This window comes from Eucyclogobius newberryi, unplaced genomic scaffold, assembly GCF_026437365.1.
Source record: "Eucyclogobius newberryi isolate DKJ021-1_F unplaced genomic scaffold, fEucNew1.0.hap1 SCAF_16, whole genome shotgun sequence".
Classification (NCBI taxonomy): Eukaryota; Metazoa; Chordata; class Actinopteri; order Gobiiformes; family Gobiidae; genus Eucyclogobius; species Eucyclogobius newberryi.
In genome coordinates this window covers 26,268,944-26,287,846 of record NW_027315790.1, presented here as the reverse complement: position 1 = coordinate 26,287,846, position 18,903 = coordinate 26,268,944, and the positions used below count along the sequence as shown (strand labels likewise).

Genomic DNA, 18,903 nt, shown 5'->3' with positions numbered 1-18,903 from the left:
GTTTTCTACCAGTACATATATATATTGTTAAAGCATCTATTCGCGTCAAAATGAGAGCCCAGCACTTTCTCTACATCTAATTAAAAAGTGTTTTGCTCTTTATAGCTTTACCGTGGCGGCATCTCTGGCCTCAGAAAGTGGTGAATGTGCTTATGAACTCATCACGGTGAATATTCGAGCTGTATTAGGTAAGTGAGAAAAACATGTTGCCCAAGTGAGAAAAACATGTTGCAAACAGTTTAAAATGAACAAGTCCTGTTTTTCATGTTTTAAGACAGTAAAAATCAGGTACAGCGCTCTTAAACTGAAGTTGTACCGGTTAAATGACATTAAAACTTAGTAAATGAAAGAAAAATGTCCAGGTTCAAGGCTGAGCTCCTCTGCTGTTACTTTGAGCAGCGCTTGCATTTACTGTTGAGCACATGATGGACGTGAAGAGGACTCCATAACCTCAGACATGCTTGATACGTCTTTTGGATGTACGACGATGCTAAGATTAGTCTTGGTCCCTGTCCCACACGAGATTTCCCCCACGATCTGTAAAATCTCATCGCAGACGGACAAACTTGTGCATGAGAGAGAGTTTAACTGAGATAAGAGCAGAAACACTGAAATCCAGCCCTGTTCACAAGTCTTTAAGAGCTATTTTGGGACCACTCTTCCACTTTCTTTGACAGAGTGCTAAACGTTCCAGCTTGAATTCAGAATCTTATCCTGGTTTTGGGTATAATTAAGTTTATTTACGCCTTGCCGTTTGGATTTCTGACTCGTATCAAGATCTCCAGATATTCCTTTTTATCGCAGTGTGTTAAAGTCACAACGCAGGCTCCAGTTTGTTGCACGAAACGCCGCATAACTCGAGTCAACATTATATATAGCCTTGAACAGTGAGCGAGTTGGACGTGGTTTCTTCTATGACCGCTCTTACTTTGAAAGGACTCCAAACCTATAAAAGCACTGAGTCACCAACATGAGAAACGTCCAGCAGCTCTGACACTAAAAGTCCTGTTTGAGTTGGATTTAAGGTCGCGATAATTCTCCTAAATGTGCTTTAGGAAATGTGTCACGGCGGCAGGAGGGATTTGTCGCTCTGAGATGAACGATTCTTCACCGCGGACGATGGAACGGGGGGAGAACGGACAAGAGATTCCTCCCGTGTTCAAACCTGAGAAGTAAAACAGGTGTCCCACTAGGCGTTGGACGTTTATCACCATGTTACGGTTTCCCAGACGCCCCCAAAACAGCTTAAAAACATGTGGTTGAAACGATGGAGACGATAAATAATGATTCTGTTGTTTGGTCAAAAGCTTTACATTCAGTTTGGCCACGGACGATGTAACTGAATGGAAAACATGTTACTGTGAACGCTCTCGCCTCGCCACAGATCTGACCTGTAACTTGGCCTGGTGGCGTCTCCTGCTTGTCGGCATGGGGACGTTTGATGCCATACTGTAGAGCAGGGGTGTCCAAACCTTTTTCACAGAGGGTGGCATTTTGCAACTTATACAGAGCAGAGGGCCATAAATAACCCGAAAATGTTAATTTTTTGCATTTGACATAGTTTTGATGCCTCCACACCTTTAATAAGACTTGGAACATTAATGTTATGTTGGTATATCATCCAAATGCAACAATCTCTCCAATTTAACAGTAAAAACTACTACTTTTTGTTGTTTGGACCAACTTAGCAGGAAGCCGGAGGGCCGCCAAAAATTGGTCTGAGGGCCGCATTTGGCCCCCGGGCCTTAGCTTGGACATGCCTGCTGTAGAGCATTCGTGGCTAAATCAGAGAATTAGCAGCATTGATTCCTTTAATTAATCGACCAATCAATAGTCGACAGTTTAGACCTTTAGTTGTTTAAGTTTAAAATGTTTGGTCAAATCTGTGCGTAATCCACTGTAACAAATAGAAACATTAACTGGATAAATGCACCTACACATTCACTCTTTCTGTCCGTGTTCTCATGCCTGAGTCTGTGTGTGTTTTGTCTCTTTATTTGTTTTATGAAGCCTCAGTATCATTATCTCGTCCGTAAGAACATGTGGATGAATCAGAATCGTCAATGACCCATTGACAAAACTCTTGGCCGATCCAAGTATTTCAAGCCCTTCAGTATAAATGACTAAGCTCTAAATGCTAACCGCTAGCGCCACTGAAAACACTGCCTATTCACGTTTTAGCCCATCGTGCCAAACCACTGTGTTTTCCCCCAACTTTCTCCTACATTGACCTGTAGAAGACGCTGACCACAGCCTCCCCGTGTCCCTAACTCTCCCTCGTCTCGCCCTCTCTCTCTCTGTCTTCCTCGCCCTCTCTCTCTCTCGGTCGCAGGACAATGACGTGTATTCACTTCGGGACAGTGACTCGCCCGTACATGCAGCAGCGGGGCAGACCAAATGAGTCATGAAGCTTTGAACCTCCCACTCCAAAACGGCACCAATTACTTTTTACATTCAAGTTGGTGTTTATATTTAGCTTGGCTGTCGCTTCCTTACGGCAAAGACTCGCCGTTCCCATGTCCGCTTGTCCCCCCTCGTTCCTCTTCATCCCCCCTCGTCTCCCTCATCCCCCTCGTCCCCCCTGATCCCTCTCGTCCCTCTCGTCCCCCCTTGTCCCCCTGGTTCCTCTCGTCCCCTCTCGTCCCCCTCGTCACCCCTCGTCTCTCTCGTCCCTCTCGTCCCCCTGGTTCCTCTCGTCCCCCTCGTCACCCCTTGTCTCTCTTGTCCCCCTGGTTCCTCTCGTCCCCCTGGTCACCCGTCGTCTCTCTTGTCCCTCTCGTCCCCCTCGTGCCTCTCGTCTCCTCTCGTCACCCCTCGTCCCTCTCGTTCCCCTCGTGCCTCTCGTCCCCCCTCATCCCCCTGGTTCCTCTCCTCCCCTCTCGTCCCCCTCGTCACCCCTCGTCTCTCTCGTCCCTCTCGTCCCCCTGGTTCCTCTCGTCCCCCTCGTCACCCCTTGTCTCTCTTGTCCCCCTGGTTCCTCTCGTCCCCCTTGTCACCCCTCGTCTCTCTCGTCCCTCTCGTCCCCCTCGTCCCCCTCGTCCCTCTCGTTCGCCTCGTGCCTCTCGTCCCCCCTCATCCCCCTGGTTCCTCTCGTTCCGCTCGTCCCCCCTTGTCCTTCTCGTCCCCCTGGTTCCTCTCCTCCCCCTCATGCCTCTCATCCCCCTCGTCTCTCTCGTCCCTCTCGTCCCCCTCGTTCCTCTCGTCCCTCTTGTCTCTCTTGTCCCCCTCATGCCTCTCGACCCCCTCGTCACCCCTCGTCCCTCTCGTTCCCCTCGTGGCTCTCGTCCCCCCTCATCCCCCTGTTTCCTCTCGTTCCTCTCGTCTCCCTCTTCCCCCCTCGTCGCCCCTCGTCCCCCTGGTTCCTGGTTCCTCTCCTCCCCCTCATGCCTCTCGTCCCCCTCGTCACCCCTCGTCTCTCTCATGCCTCTCGTCCCCCCTCATCCCACTGGTTCCTCTCGTCACCCCTCGTCCCCCTCGTCTCTCTCGTCCCTCTCGTCCCCCTCGTCCCACCCAAACGTTTTCAGCCAGAGCAGCTACATCCAGGTTTGAAAAAGAGCATGTTTTATTGAGGGTTCCCTAAACAATGCCGTAGCTTTGTTCCTCCCTCACAAACCACAAGACAAAGGGCAATACAGTCTGTTTGTCCGCCGTCTTTGCATGTAAAAACAATATAAAGTGTAATAACATTTAAGAAAAAGTGTTTAGCCGATGTTTGTTGAATTTGTATGACTTTTCTCCATTTTAAACAGAAATAAAGCTTAAACAAAGCAGTCACAGCCTTTATTTCTAAGTGTGTGCATGTTTTTTGCACATAACTGAGTTTCTTAGATGTGATTATCTATAATTGTGCCTGAGAAGCAGATATAATGAGTTTATCATTTGTAGTTTTAAATGATGCGTTCACACTTACACATGCGCCACATTAACATTTGGACTGAACCTGAACTAATCCCGGTTTGAATCTGGATCAAACCCGTCTAAAACCAGGATGAAATGGACAGTGACGGGTTCATTTTAAAGACGTCTCTACTTAAATCAAACTATAATGTTGTGATGAGACTGACCGGCGGCGGGGACGTAGGTGAAGCGCTGGTACTGGCTCCGTTTGCGTTTGCCACTGCAAACGTAGAAGTTGACGTGAACCGGAGCCGACAGCCTCTGGTTCCTGTACGGGGGGACCTCCACCACCAGTGTGTTCTGTGAAGCGACAGGAACTTAAGTCAATATGAGACAGCAATCAAACAGAAAAAGTCCCATACATGATAATAATCGAGCTAACATGGACGTAAAGTGTTTTAATACACACAAACTGTACCACAAGATTGCAAAGGTCAGATGGAGGACTGGTCTTGACACAATTGTGGGGTTTGAGCCAAATAGGATGGAGTTAACACAAATGTCTCTTTGGTTTTATTACCCAGTTTAATAAAGGTTAATAAATAAACTCCATATGAGTCCAGAAGGCAGGACCTTCTTGCTGTGAAAAGAGGCTCTGAAGCACTTTAACTGTGCGACCGGCCAAAACCGCACGCTTTTTTCACAAAGACGTCTTGGCCTGGAAGCGCCCCCCGTCCCCCCTCGTCCCGATGCGCATGATCGATATGCAGCTTAACCCACACACATGGTCCGTTTGACTTTGAACAATCACGAGTAAAAGAGGTCACAATCCCACAGACGAATCAGCTTTATATTATATTCACCGGAGAACATATTCACTCCCGATCACATCATTCTTCATTCTCGATGTTTCTCACACACGCACTTCGAGGACACGCCGTTCACTTTAAGGAACAATTTATACATCTTCGACAGTCGAGGCATGAATCAAAAAACGGCAGAGAGCGGGAGCCAAGAGCTTCTGGTGCGTTCGTGGAGGCTGAAGTTCACGTCCTGGTTTGAATGTAAATCTGTGAGCGCATCAGGGGATGAGCCGGAGAGAGTCATCCGTCTGCACAGAGGATGTTTGGAGGACGCAGGGACACGACAGGCCCAGGAGTGGACACATTTACGTTTGGCTCCTGCGTAGAGCCAATAGAAGCCAGATGAGTTCAGCCCGGAGCATCTGTGGGTTTATGTTCTACTAAAGAGGCAAAATGTCTCTTAAAAACGCACCTTTTTCACACACTTTTTTAGGTTTCTTGTTGCTTTTACCCAGGACTTAACACTTATTACTTCACTCGTGTTTTATTGTTTGAGCTGTGTTGATTCTATGTTTAGCGTACAGCACTTTGCTCAGCTGTGCTCTTGGTATAATATGGAATAATAATACAGCAAATTAAAGGTTTTTCATTAGAATTTGTCTGGTAGTGGCAGCAGTAGTAACGGTGAAAAGGTGGGACGGAGATGGGTCAAAGTCTAAGTCAATTCCAAGTCCTCTGCTTTGAGTCTTTTCAAATCATTAAACCAAATTGCAGAATATAGATTTTTGAAAAGAAAGTCCTGGTCACGTATAGAGAAGTGGGAGGTTCACGTTTGCGCCAACACAATTATACAACGAAGCATCTGCCTGGCTTCAACTGTAAAGAGAAAACTGTTTTTAGGAGAGAGTTCAAGGCGTTCAAGTCGAGGCCCGAGTCTAACTCCACTTTATCAAGTCACGTCTCAAGTCATTCAAATAGTGACTCAAAAGTTTGACTCGAGTCCAAGCCGTGACTTTAGAGTCCACAGCACAGACGGTACAAGACGAGTCCATTTGCAAAACAAGATCCATTTTAAAAAGTCACCAGAGGCTTTATCAGATAACTCTTTGTGCAGAAATGTTTTCAAAACCCATCAATCCATTTTCTACCGCTTTATCCGGGGCCGGGTCGCGGGGGCAGCAGTCCAAGCAGGAACTTCCTTTTCCCCAGACACTTCCTCCAACTCCTCCGGGGGGATCCCGAGGCGTTCCCAGGCCAGCCGAGAGACATAGTCCTTCCAGCGTGTCCTGGGTCTTCCCCGGGGCCTCTTCCCGGTGGGACATGCCCGGAACACCTCTCCAGGGAGGCGCCCAGGAGGCATCCGGAACAGATGCCCGAGCCACCTCAGCTGGAGGAGCAGCGGCTCTACTCCGAGCTACTCCGCGATCTTGTCCTTTCGGTCATTACCCAAAGCTCATGACCATAGGTGAGGGCAGGAACGTAGACCGACCAGTCAATCGAGAGCTTTGCCTTTCGACTCAGCTCCTTCTTCACCACAACAGTCGATGCAGTTTTCAAAAGCCAATTGTATTTTTCTTCAGTCAAAATATGAATCCATCCAAACGTGAGAAAATCCAATAGAATAATTATTTACATGGATCAAAAGAAAAATACATTCAAAACAGAGAGATATGTTTTTGCAAGAACAGAAGTGGTAGTTTTAGCAAGAGAAAGTACAGTCAAAGCAGCAGTGATACTATTAAACAGAAGTCGCAGTAACAGTACTAGTCGTTCTAGTATTTGACAGTAGCAGAAGTATCAGCAGTATCAGCAGTATCAGAAGTATCAGCAGTTGTCATCTGAGCATCTGCGTTTCATTCTGTGTCACTATTAAAAGGAAATATAGCACGAGCGTCAAATCCTTCAGGTTTATCACATCTCTTTGGAAATTAAAAACTCAACGGTGTCTCAGAACGACCACAGAGGGAAATACTAGAGACAGAGCGAGGGCGGGGACGGCGGGGGGACAGATGGGACACAGAGGAGCCTTTCTGGACGTCCGAGGGGAAGATTTGTCAGTATAATTTGATGTGTCCCGTTGGAAATGCCTCTGCGCAGCTGGCGTTTCAGCCTGAGCCCGCTGGGTTTGTGCAGGTGACGGAGAACGTTCTGGAGAATGCACTAATGATGGCAGTGCGAAGCGGGCTAACAACAAGCACCTGAACAAACCGAGAGCCCTTGTAACACGCTGCTATTGCCTGTCTTTACTTCTTTTTAATGAACACCGGCGTACGAGAGGTTGGAAAATGGCTGTGAGGCGACTCAAACTGTGGAAAGTGAAAGAACTTGCAGAATATATAATTAATAGAGCGGTAGAGGACTTATACTTATATTTTTAGTGCCTTGAAAATGATAATCAGAAGACAATTCAACAGAAATGTGCTCTGACATGTCTTTAAATGTATTTGTTTAAGTATCAAAGACATAAATTACCCACAAACGTGCCAAAATATCACTTTATACCCTTGTTTGTAAAGGTACAACACAGAAAATGTGTCAAAAGTCCCGTATTTGGTTGGATTATTAAAACACAAGGAAGTTTTAACACACTTTTGTCACATTTTTCCAATAAACAATACATCGTATGCTCCAATTTTGCATATCTTTGAAACAACATTCATGATATTGTTTAGTATTTGATGCATTTCTCACCTTGTAATGGTTATAACGACCATTTTAGCTGCACATTCATTTGCACATATAAAAAGGTCATAATTGTTATTTCATACAGAACAGTAAAATCCACTGTGTACTTGTGGTATTACTACAACTCTTTCTGCTACTCATACAGAGAAAGCTTTCCTAAAACGGTTGATTGGACATGACTCACGTGTTTTCTTTAATTTGCAGAATGTAAAAAAGCAGTGACGTAGAAATCTCAATCAACTTTGACTGTTCAGTTTTCAGTCAATGCAAATATTTTTAGCAGTGGACTTCCAGCTCCCCTTTCCTCTGTCAAACGTCTTTATTTTCCTGCCGTCTACAGAGCGGGGAAACCTCTATCTCACAGGAAAAGCCCGGACTCAGTGCCAGGCGTCTCCTCCCTCACATCACACACACACACACACTGAACTTTTCAAACCTTTTCAACACATTTGAAACACAACATTTCTTCCGTCCCAAAAGCAGGATCCTGGCCTGCTCCACAGTTAACGGTCGGAGTCTGGGACCACCAAGTCTCCCTATAATAAAGTCCACACTGTGTCCAGGCCCAGTGTAAGTGAACAGGACTCACGCTGCGACTTATGGACCGTTTATTTGGCTAAACTCTGGTACGACCCGGGTAGAAGAATTCAGTTTCAGAGTCACAGTCGATCGCAGTGATTTAAGAGCTATAGTTTTACTTTTGAGGAGTTTCTCAACACTCTCAGCACAGAAAGAGAGAACGTAAAGCTGCAGCGTGTTACTCGTGTACTGGGGTATGTTCCACAGCGTAGCATTTAACCTATCTCCATGGAGACGAGCAGGAGAGCGCACCGTAAGAATGTCATGGCTCAGCTGTGGCTTGCAGCAGTTTACTCTTTGTTTTCAAAAGAATAATGTGTTTTACTGCAATCGAAATAGTAAAAAAAAAAAAAATTGATAATATTCGTTAAAGAAAAATACTTTTGGACAATTTTTCGAAATAGCAATATCTGTTTTTGCGATTGAACACTTTGCATAAGATATTTTTGAGCAATAAATACACCTGTAAATGAATAAAAGATCAATTTAATGCAACACTGCGGAACAACAGTCAGGAACACAGTAGAAAAGTTACACAGTGCACTTTTACCATCTTATAACAACTTTGAAAACAGACGTGTGTTTTGTAGCAGTAATCCGACTACATTTAATTAATCTCTTTTTGAAAGGAATGGATTCAGCTCAATAATGTTACATCACAAAGACTTATTAAACCAAACCATTCATAGCCAGATGCTAATCATTTTTTTAAACTAATATTGAAACGAGATACTAAGCTGAAATCTGGTTAAGAACTAAAGGACTATTAGAGAAACTACTAATATTTTGTGTTAAAAATGACCTTTTAAGTTTTCTCTCATCATTGTGAGATCAAAAGATACAGAGGATGGCCTTTTTACTTTGAAATAACACAATTATGTCCACGCATGTTTCATATTCTGTGTACAATAGGGAACTTAGTCAAATGTTTTATCATGTAATTATTGTGAAACCAATAATTACATGATTTTGTTTCCTTCTTAACAATTTGCCCCAAAACACAGGTACGAAATGCTAATGTTATTCACAACTAATTAGATAAATGGTGCCTTTTTGTGCTCTGCAATCCCAAACCTTTGCCAAACGCCACAATGGGTCATTTGTAAACAAAGCCTCGTGACATTTGATCACACAGATTTCCTCAGCTGCTGTTTTGGTCGTTATCATCCCCGTGTAACTTCCTCTCTGGGTCGTAGCGCCATGTGTTGTGACTCACAGGTTTGGCGGTGTCCCTCTCGACCTTGGCCTCCGTCTCCCAAAGGTGCTGTCCATCTGAGAACAAACAGACACAGACGGGAAGTGGTTTAGACACTGCAGGTTTCACTGATCCACCCACTCTGCACCCAGCACACGACACCAGCCGAGACTCTCCCACGGACCGAGTGCGACGTATCCACGGACACGAAAGCCAGCGCTGTTGGAACGAGTTACAGAAGCTTCTTATTCTATGGATCTCCACGGAATAAATAAATAATAATAATGACACTTGCTCGAAGCTACTGCATGTTGTACTTAAACACTGTACGGCCAATACATGTAGCTGTAACTGTATAAATCTCCAAGTTATCAAAATATTTCACCATATTTTACGTTTTCATTGTGTCTTTTGGACTAAAAACAACTGCATTGTTAATATTTGAAATTTATTTGATGTGTAAAATTGGTACTTTTAGTGCGGAGACAAAGCGGGACTGTGGAGCTTTATATTTATATACAATAAGCCATGTAAAGTTCAAACAGGACTCCACTTTCATTTTAAAGAAGGTATTGTATATAACTATAACAGATATAGATCATTATTTTACACACGTGTTCATTGTTAACCTCAATATTGATCCAAAACAGCTTACTAACCTATATCTGACAAGTATAAGAGTGAATGTAGTCTGATCGAAATGGTCTCAAACCCTAAAAAAGGTCAGAATATGTTGTTTTCCCCTCACAAAATGTATCTATTCAGTCACAATTTCATTTGAATATGACATATAATATTCTTGAGGTTCATAAATGTAGACGAATGGGGCCCAAGTTGGCAAAGCTATTCAGGTTTAACTTTTCAAGAGCCTCAAACTGTCTTAAATGCCATTGTTTATTGTGATATTTTCAGTAGTAAACAACAGAACGCACATCAACATTATTTACCGTGACTGGGCTATTAACATAACACTTAGACCTCCACATTGTATCCTTCAATATTTCCCTTCTAAACTCATTAAACTGTGTGCACTTATACTCAACGCAGCAGCTCAGTCACATTCAGCATCATGGCCAAAAATGAAGGAAAGCGTTTTGTCCTAATCATCTGTTATGTCAGTGATACAGAAACCAGACCTCCAACGTCATGCAGTCTGCGCCCGGACCATGAGCTCATCCCTCAGACCCTCTGAGCCCAGTCCAGACCAGGAGCATGGACCAGGAGCGTGGACCAGGAGCATGGACCAGGAGCACAGACCAGGAGCACAGACCAGGAGCATGGACCAGGAGCGTGGACCAGGAGCGCGGACCAGGAGCATGGACCAGGAGCACGGACCAGGAGCGCGGACCAAGAGCATGGACCAGGAGCACGGACCAGGAGCGTGGACCAGGGGCGCGGACCAGGAGCGCGGACCAGGAGCATGGACCAGGAGCGCGGACCAGGAGCGTGGACCAGGAGCGCGGACCAGGAGCGCGGACCAGGAGCATGGACCAGGAGCACGGACCAGGAGCGTGGACCAGGAGCGCGGACCAGGAGCGCGGACCAGGAGCATGGACCAGGAGCGCGGACCAGGAGCGTGGACCAGGAGCATGGACCAGGATCAGGAGCATGGACCAGGACCAGGAGCATGGACCAGGAGCATGGACCAGGAGCGCGGACCAGGAGCGCGGACCAGGAGCATGGACCAGGAGCACGGACCAGGAGCGCGGACCAAGAGCATGGACCAGGAGCACGGACCAGGAGCGTGGACCAGGGGCGCGGACCAGGAGCGCGGACCAGGAGCATGGACCAGGAGCGCGGACCAGGAGCGTGGACCAGGAGCGCGGACCAGGAGCGCGGACCAGGAGCATGGACCAGGAGCACGGACCAGGAGCGTGGACCAGGAGCGCGGACCAGGAGCGCGGACCAGGAGCATGGACCAGGAGCGCGGACCAGGAGCGTGGACCAGGAGCATGGACCAGGATCAGGAGCATGGACCAGGACCAGGAGCATGGACCAGGAGCATGGACCAGGAGCGCGGACCAGGAGCGCGGACCAGGAGCATGGACCAGGAGCGCGGACCAGGAGCATGGACCAGGAGCATGGACCAGGATCAGGAGCATGGACCAGGACCAGGAGCATGGACCAGGAGCATGGACCAGGAGCATGGACCAGGATCAGGAGCATGGACCAGGACCAGGAGCATGGACCAGGAGCATGGACCAGGAGCATGGACCAGGATCAGGAGCATGGACCAGGACCAGGAGCATGGACCAGGAGCATGGACCAGGAGCGCGGACCAGGAGCGCGGACCAGGAGCATGGACCAGGAGCACGGACCAGGAGCGTGGACCAGGAGCGCGGACCAGGAACGCGGACCAGGAGCATGGACCAGGAGCACGGACCAGGAGCGTGGACCAGGAGCATGGACCAGGATCAGGAGCATGGACCAGGACCAGGAGCATGGACCAGGAGCGTGGACCAGGAGCATGGACCAGGAGCACAGACCAGGAGCATGGACCAGGAGCGCGGACCAGGAGCGCGGACCAGGAGTGTGGACCAGGAGCATGGACCAGGATCAGGAGCATGGACCAGGACCAGGAGCATGGACCAGGAGCGCGGACCAGGAGCATGGACCAGGAGCACAGACCAGGAGCATGGACCAGGAGCACGGACCAGGACCCAGACCTGACCCGAGACTCAGACCAGACGCACTCAGGAGGGACCTGATGTAATCCTCCAAATACCAAAGAGGTGATGCTCGGAGTCCCGTAACACATCTGCAGAAATCTAACTCCATCTGCGAGTCCCATTATCATGATTATGAAATAGAGTTTATTTTTAAATGTGGAGCAGCATTTGTACTATTAATATTGCAATAATATTGTCTGAATATCGGCGAAAATAAAACATGATATTAAGGTTTTGTGAATATTGCATCTTAAACCACTAGTTACTGTGTAGTTACATGAGTAAGTACTGGTAATTATACATGTAAGTACTGGTCACATGGAATGGACCGTAATAAAGGGCTGTTTTACTCATGTTAAAATAATAATAATAATAATAATAATAATAATAATACATTTGGTAAAGCTTTAGATTACAGTTCCCTAATTATTGTGTAATTACATGTGTGAACTGGTAATTACACGTGTGAACTGGTAATTACATGGAATAGACTAATAAAAGGCCAAAGCTAAGATAAAGTGATGCATTCAAAACAAAACGGAAAAAAAACTAATTTGATAAAGCTTTAGATTACAGCCAACTATTTTCTGTGTAATTACATGTTTAAGAACTGGTAATTACAAATGTATAAAAGGTGTAAATACTGTAAATAAATAAAAAAAACATATACTAAACACTGCTGAAATAAAAGTGTAATAGCTGAAGAAAGAGATGATAACGTTGCAGTAATAATACACGTTGTAGTAATAATACACATCTGTAGCAGTATTGGTTTATTTATATCACTACAAATACAACTGAGAATGTGTTTTATGGAAAGGGAAGCGGTTAAAAAGGTCGGATGGGTTCATGTTTGGTTTGCGGCGCTGATGTGGCACAGCGGGCACAACAGCGGGCACAACAGCGGGCACAGGGGGCACAGGGGGCACAGGGGGCACAGCGGGCACAGGGGGCACAGCGGGCACAGGGGGCACAGCGGGCACAGACAGTGTTATTACATGAAAGACCAGACACCTGTTGAACGGGACAGTCTCACTTTTCACTCCAGCTCTTTGTCCCACAGACTCGGCAAACACAAACACACAAAACGCCACATTAGGCCTAAAGGTCAAAGGGAAATCACTGTAGAATCTGATATTAAACACTGTGAGGAATCTTTGGGAAGTTGTCAATTTAAGCTTATGGAATTGTTTAGTTTTTCTTTATTTGTTGTTGTTGTGAAGAAAACGTTTTAATCTAAAGAATAGGATCACTTTTGCTCTGCTTCTTTTAACTGCAGCTGCATTTTAAACTATAAAGTCCACCCAAAAATATTGGACAGAGTCTGTAAAATTTGGCCTCCTTTACAGTATGTGCCATCTACATTTGACCCATCAATCAAGGTTTAATTTGGATCAAACTGTGCACAATCGTTACGGACAATTAAGTATAATTTACTGCTATTTTACTTGATTTTGAGTAAATAGTGGTACATTTACACAGCCAGAAATCCCATTATTTCTCGTTCCTGTTTGTCTTTACTACGCCGGTTTGCCATTTCTTCTTGCCATTTTTTTTTCCTGTCAAAAGAATTCAGATTACTCAGATTCCATGACATTTCCATAATCTGATAACCCAACTAAATCAGATATTCATTTTCCTGTGTGGATGTAAACATAGCCAGTATCTCAACTGAATTGTTGGATTGGAGCGATAATTTCGGAGATTTTCTGATCGTAGTTTAGTTAAATTGAGTCAGATTCAGGGACAAGTGTGATGTGATTTATGTTCATATTCATTTATTGATATATATGTACTTCATTCACACATTTTGGCTCAAACCCACTTTAAAAACGCCCGTAAAACAAAGCCTCTGTGACCGAGGAGACATGTGTTCGCCATGAGACCAGGAAGTCCACAAACAAACACGACTCCCCAGAGCATCACGGGCCAGCGCAGACAAACAATGAACGGTTTGTTTCATAATTCCCCCATTTAAAATGTTCAAAAACCATCAATGACTCCCCGCCCCGCATCAAAAAGACCACACGCTGACCCCACACGTCGCCAAAACGGATTCTGTCTTTTCTCTTGTCAAATAACGTCTCTTTCAACCGAATCGCCGCAATCAACAGCAGCTACTAAATCGAGCCGCTCGCTGACGTTTTCTGTTCGTTTGTCAGGAATAAAACGGCAATAAGACCCATTTTCTTCAGGAAGTTCTTTTACGTGATGCCAGGAAATGGAGTCCACAAAAGCAGATGGTTCGAAAGGCTTTGTTTGAGCTGAGTGTTTTGGACGTCGATGACAACCGCGCAATATAATCAATAGCAGCAGCGTCTTTTTATCTAAACTCAAATCTAACTTTTTCATGGTCCGTTGTGTTAAACTGTATTATCATATTTCTACAAAAAGTAATTAAAACATGTACAAATTAGAGGTAGACAATTTATCAAAATGTAGATATTATTGTGAATGTTGAATGAAAAATCTGAATATTGACTACACTTTAGAGTAAAAAATGCGACAAAAAAGCTGATTAAAAATAAAAATGAAAACAGAAATTATGTAAATTTTCAAATCAGGACGTAAAGAGATTTTTTTTTGCTAGTTTTTGGATTAATTTTACAGACATTTCACATTTGTCTGTTAACTGAACCTCAACTAGTACATTTAAAGACATGTTTTAACACATTTCTGTTGGATTGACATAATATATGAGGAAAAACACATGTTAAGTTGATTTATTCTTAATTACAAAAAACAACAACATGATTATGAAGTTGTTATAAATTGGTGTTTTAATGCTTTAGTACTCAAAACCAAACTCAAAGCAGAATGAGCTACTTATTTCTAGTTACAAGATCTTACTACGAGACCAGAAAGAGCCAAATATAACACAAATATTGACCTTTAGATCTGCAAAATATGCGTTTGAAGCTGTAGAAGTCCTTCCTCTCTGCCATGTCTCCAGTCGTACTCTCAGTGTGTAAACGTCTGACGCCCACTGCCCTGGCATCACCCCAAGACACAAATCCTTCATTCAGTTAAACTCACACGGGCCGTTATTCCCCTCACAGACAAAACACAGCCATATGTGCAACACTGGAGCCGTCACACAATGTACAATGGTGTTATTTGTCGTATTTAGAGTGCGTGAAGTGCGTTTAATTGGAGCTGGGCGGAGAGACGGGGCCCTCAGTGAAACAGCAAGCGGCTCAGGACCAACTCCCCCCGATGTACAGTAAATACAAATGCATGCAAAGACTTTCACTGCGGCTGCGCTCACACCGCGCCTGGTTTAGTCCTGGTCCAGTCCCGGGTTTAGTTCCGGGTTGTGTGTGTGTGTGTGTGTGTGTGTGTGTGTGTGTGTGTGTGTGTGTGCGTGTGTGTGTGCAAACGCTTCACAGTTCACACTATAAAACCTACAACCTGTGAACCACTGGAAACAAGGCTTAAGTGTGGAGTGGGAGCTGCATTTTAATGAAGTACGGGTATATTACAAGTGCGACTTACAGTTATAAGAGCTGTTACTATATGCACCAGAAGGACAAATATGTGTGTGAACTCTGTGTACTGCTATTACTGTATCTGCAGCTCCGGCTATGCAACTGGTACTAATACTGCTAATACAATAACAAACGTGCAACTATTCTTTTGTATTACATGGACTTTACGGGCCTTTTTTTTTTGAGTAAAAAACACAATTATCTAATCTGCTCCCAATTTGCTTTTATTCTTTTATTTAATCCACTTTCCATTTAATCCATTGATTTTTCTGAGACATCGAAACCAAACTTTACAATATTGGACTTAAGAAGATTTTGACAGAACTGACTGAAGGATTTGTTGTTCTAATTACAGGCCGCATTTATTAAAGTTTTCGGTGTAAAATTAACCATTTTAGGCCAATTTTCAGTCGGATCTAGTTTGCTCAAAAACAAAACAATTATCCACAATCCTCTCTGTACATTTCTTTAGCGTTGAAAATGTCATTTAACCCTGGCTCTGTGCCAAATAAGTTCAAATGTGAATGTTTTTACACATAAAACACATTATTTCTTGACTTGATGAAAAAAGTGTAATACATTCTTACATTCATGTGAGTAAACTACAGTAGCAGTTTCACATTGAATTATATTTGATTGGGTGAATAGGAAGATTGTATCCTATTTCTAAATTCGGATTCAAACCAAGACTAGATCGTACCTAAACCAGGACGAAACTCAAACCAGGGCCAAACCAGGACCAACCTAGGACCAAACAAGGACCAAATAAGGACCAAAATGGGCTTAAATCCGAACCAAACCAGGACAACACCAAGACCAAACCAGGACCAACATGGGTTTAAACTAGGACCAAACCAGGACTAAACCAGGACCAAAATGGGCTTGAACCAGGATTAAGGCAAGGCAAGTTTATTTGTAGAGCACATTTCATACACAAGGCAATTCAAAGTGCTTCACACAGCAGGAAAAATGCATTCAAATCACAAAGAAATTACAGAAACAGAAATACAATAAAATTAACTGAATTAAAAAATATCAATCCAACTGATTGTCTAAACTAATAAAATCACAAACAAAAGAGAAGAGTGCAAAGAAAAAATCCTTTCAGTCATATGCGCAGCTGAACAAAACTGTTTTTAGCTTAGATTTGAACATTGTCAGAGTAGAAGCCTGTCTCACATCTTCAGGAAGACTGTTCCAGATTTTAGCTGCATAAAACTGAAATGCAGATTCCCCATGTTTAAACCAGAATTAAATCAGGTCCAAACCAGGACCAAATCAGGTCCAAACCAGGACCAAACCAGGACCAAAATGGGCTTAAACCAGGACCAAACCAGGACCAAACCAGGACCAAACCAGGACCAAACCAGGACCAAACCAGGACCAAACCAGGACCAAACCAGGACTAAACCAGGACCAAACCAGGACCAAAATGGGCTTAAACCAGGACCAAACCAGGACCAAAATGGGCTTAAACCAGGACCAAACCAGGACCAAACCAGGACCAAACCAGGACCAAACCAGGACCAAACCAGGACCAAACCAGGACCAAACCAGGACTAAACCAGGACCAAACCAGGACCAAATGCACCCTCTGTCTCTATGTAAACGTATGAGCTCTCTGTTTTATATACTAATAAAAATACCTTCATCTTGTATAACTCTTTTCAAACCACTTGTGCACTATTTCCCTCCACACCTCGAGTAACGGAAGCGAAGCGGCCAAACCCTCGACCCCTGCGACCTCCATCACTCACTCACACAAACACTGCACTCACATCGGCCGTGTCGTGCCCGTGAACACAACAGCAGTTTGCCCTAGAACCACACGCTACACGGTTCTCCCACCCCAGCACGAACCGGCCCCGGCCCCGCTCAGCTCTGACCTGTGGACCGCACCGAGTAAAGGCTTGAACCGCCCACTCTCTGATTACTGGCAAACAATCAACCAGATGTGTCACTGTCGCACCCCGTAACGGCATAATAACCACTCTGAATAGCCTACTGTTTTTCAAATCTCGAAGGGTTTCGCAGGCTTTTTTGGGTTCCAGTAAAGTTCTGGCAGCTTCACATGAAATAATCCTCATGCTTCACTTTTCAGACTCTTTCTGCCGCGCCTCCGTCCCGGGCCAAGAACAATTAGACTCAGGAGTTTGGGAGTTCCCTTCAGAAAGTCAGTAAAAAACCCCGTTGAACCGTGGGATACTCCGGTCGACGGGGCAGTGACAACAACGGCGGCGGCGGACGGGGCGGGGGTGGGAGGATGGGGGCGGGTCAACATCCAGGTCCCGCGGCGGAAACAACACACCGGGAGTTATTGAACGTGATGCTGAGCGGCGCTTTCAGTCCAGCGCTCCAGATGTGAAAACACTTCTTCGCTGAGGGTTTCCTCTCGGCGAAATTAAACTGTTATCAATCAGGCGGAGAAAACACAGCGGTGCAGTCGCAGTGAGTTAAAGTGCCGTGAACGGACAGCGCGGCGGCGGTGTGTTTTTCAATGGATTTAAAGGGGATCGTTTCCAGATACGACGCATATTTTAGAGACGGGAGGACCAGGTTTAATTCAAAGACGACTGAAACGGCCAGTAAAACGTCTAGCAATACGAAACATCCACATTCAGATGGTTTGCTGCTTCATATAGTTATTTTTAACGATTGTAAACAGAAAAAAAATAGCAGTTAGCTAGCATCTGCCGTTAGCATTCTTCGATGTTTATGCACTTTTGTGTCGTTGGATCATTTCAATCTTTTTGTGTCTGTATTTGGCACGTTATTTATGCTAAAGTCTGTGTTTTGCTCTTGTAGTTCTTCTTCTACATTATAATGAATGGGTCGGTTATTGGGTGTTTCCTCGGATGCAGCTGTATCTGTATTAATAAAGGGATGGATAGAGATGTAGTAAATAATTAACTGCCCTTTTAAATAATAAACTGCCCCCGATTGCAAGCAAAATGATCTTGTTTATTCAGAAAAATCAAAACGAATAATGTATTTTTTTCAATTTACAAACGTTCCATTGACATAATAGATGAACTTTTGGCTTAAAATAATATAGACAAAGTTAATAAAGGGGTTAGAAGGAACATTTGCAAATCCTAAACCGCACAAAAAGTCAATATCTGAGGTCAGTGTTTTTCTTGCACCCTTTTATTTTTAAACTCTGTCAAACCGTTACTGCATTAGCATAATTTATTTGGGTAACTGCGACCGAAGGAGGACGTCAGCACAGAAGGAGCTCAAGCTGTTAAAACACGGCCATGCAAATCAGAGTCCATTATCCTTGTTTCTACTGGAGCCCGGCGGGGACAAAACACACGCAGTCTTGAGCGCAGCGGAGCAGGTGAGTGAAGCTTCAAGGGCCACAGCGTTTGGACCTTCTGGGCGGAAAATATGAAATGCTAATAAGTTAACAAACAAGCAAACGTCACACCAGCAATGTTTTTTTTCATTTATTTGCAGCGTTTCCACAGTAATTAACGATTCAAAGCTAAACAAGTTACGTTTTGAATGGCACAAAGTTCTCAAAATTCTCATAATGTCGTCTATAAACAGGAAGCAGAAATGTTTATTATGGCGCCCTGAAAGAGTTGGTGATTTGGGTGGAACTGGCGTGTGGATTTATAATTTCAGTCTGCTGTATCTCACTT

General features: G+C 44.6%; 1 protein-coding gene across 1 annotated transcript in view; it reads right to left on the bottom strand.

The window, feature by feature from the left end:
* The window catches only part of nfatc1 (nuclear factor of activated T cells 1), a 75,383-nt gene that overhangs the window by 18,185 nt on the left and 38,295 nt on the right, over positions 1–18,903 (bottom strand). Inside the window, exons 7-8 of the mRNA XM_072448140.1 lie at positions 9,121–9,176; positions 4,065–4,197 (exon numbers count right to left, since the gene is read on the bottom strand). Of these exons, the coding sequence (XP_072304241.1) occupies positions 4,065–4,197; positions 9,121–9,176 (189 nt within the window). The remainder of the gene's footprint in view (positions 1–4,064; positions 4,198–9,120; positions 9,177–18,903) is intronic.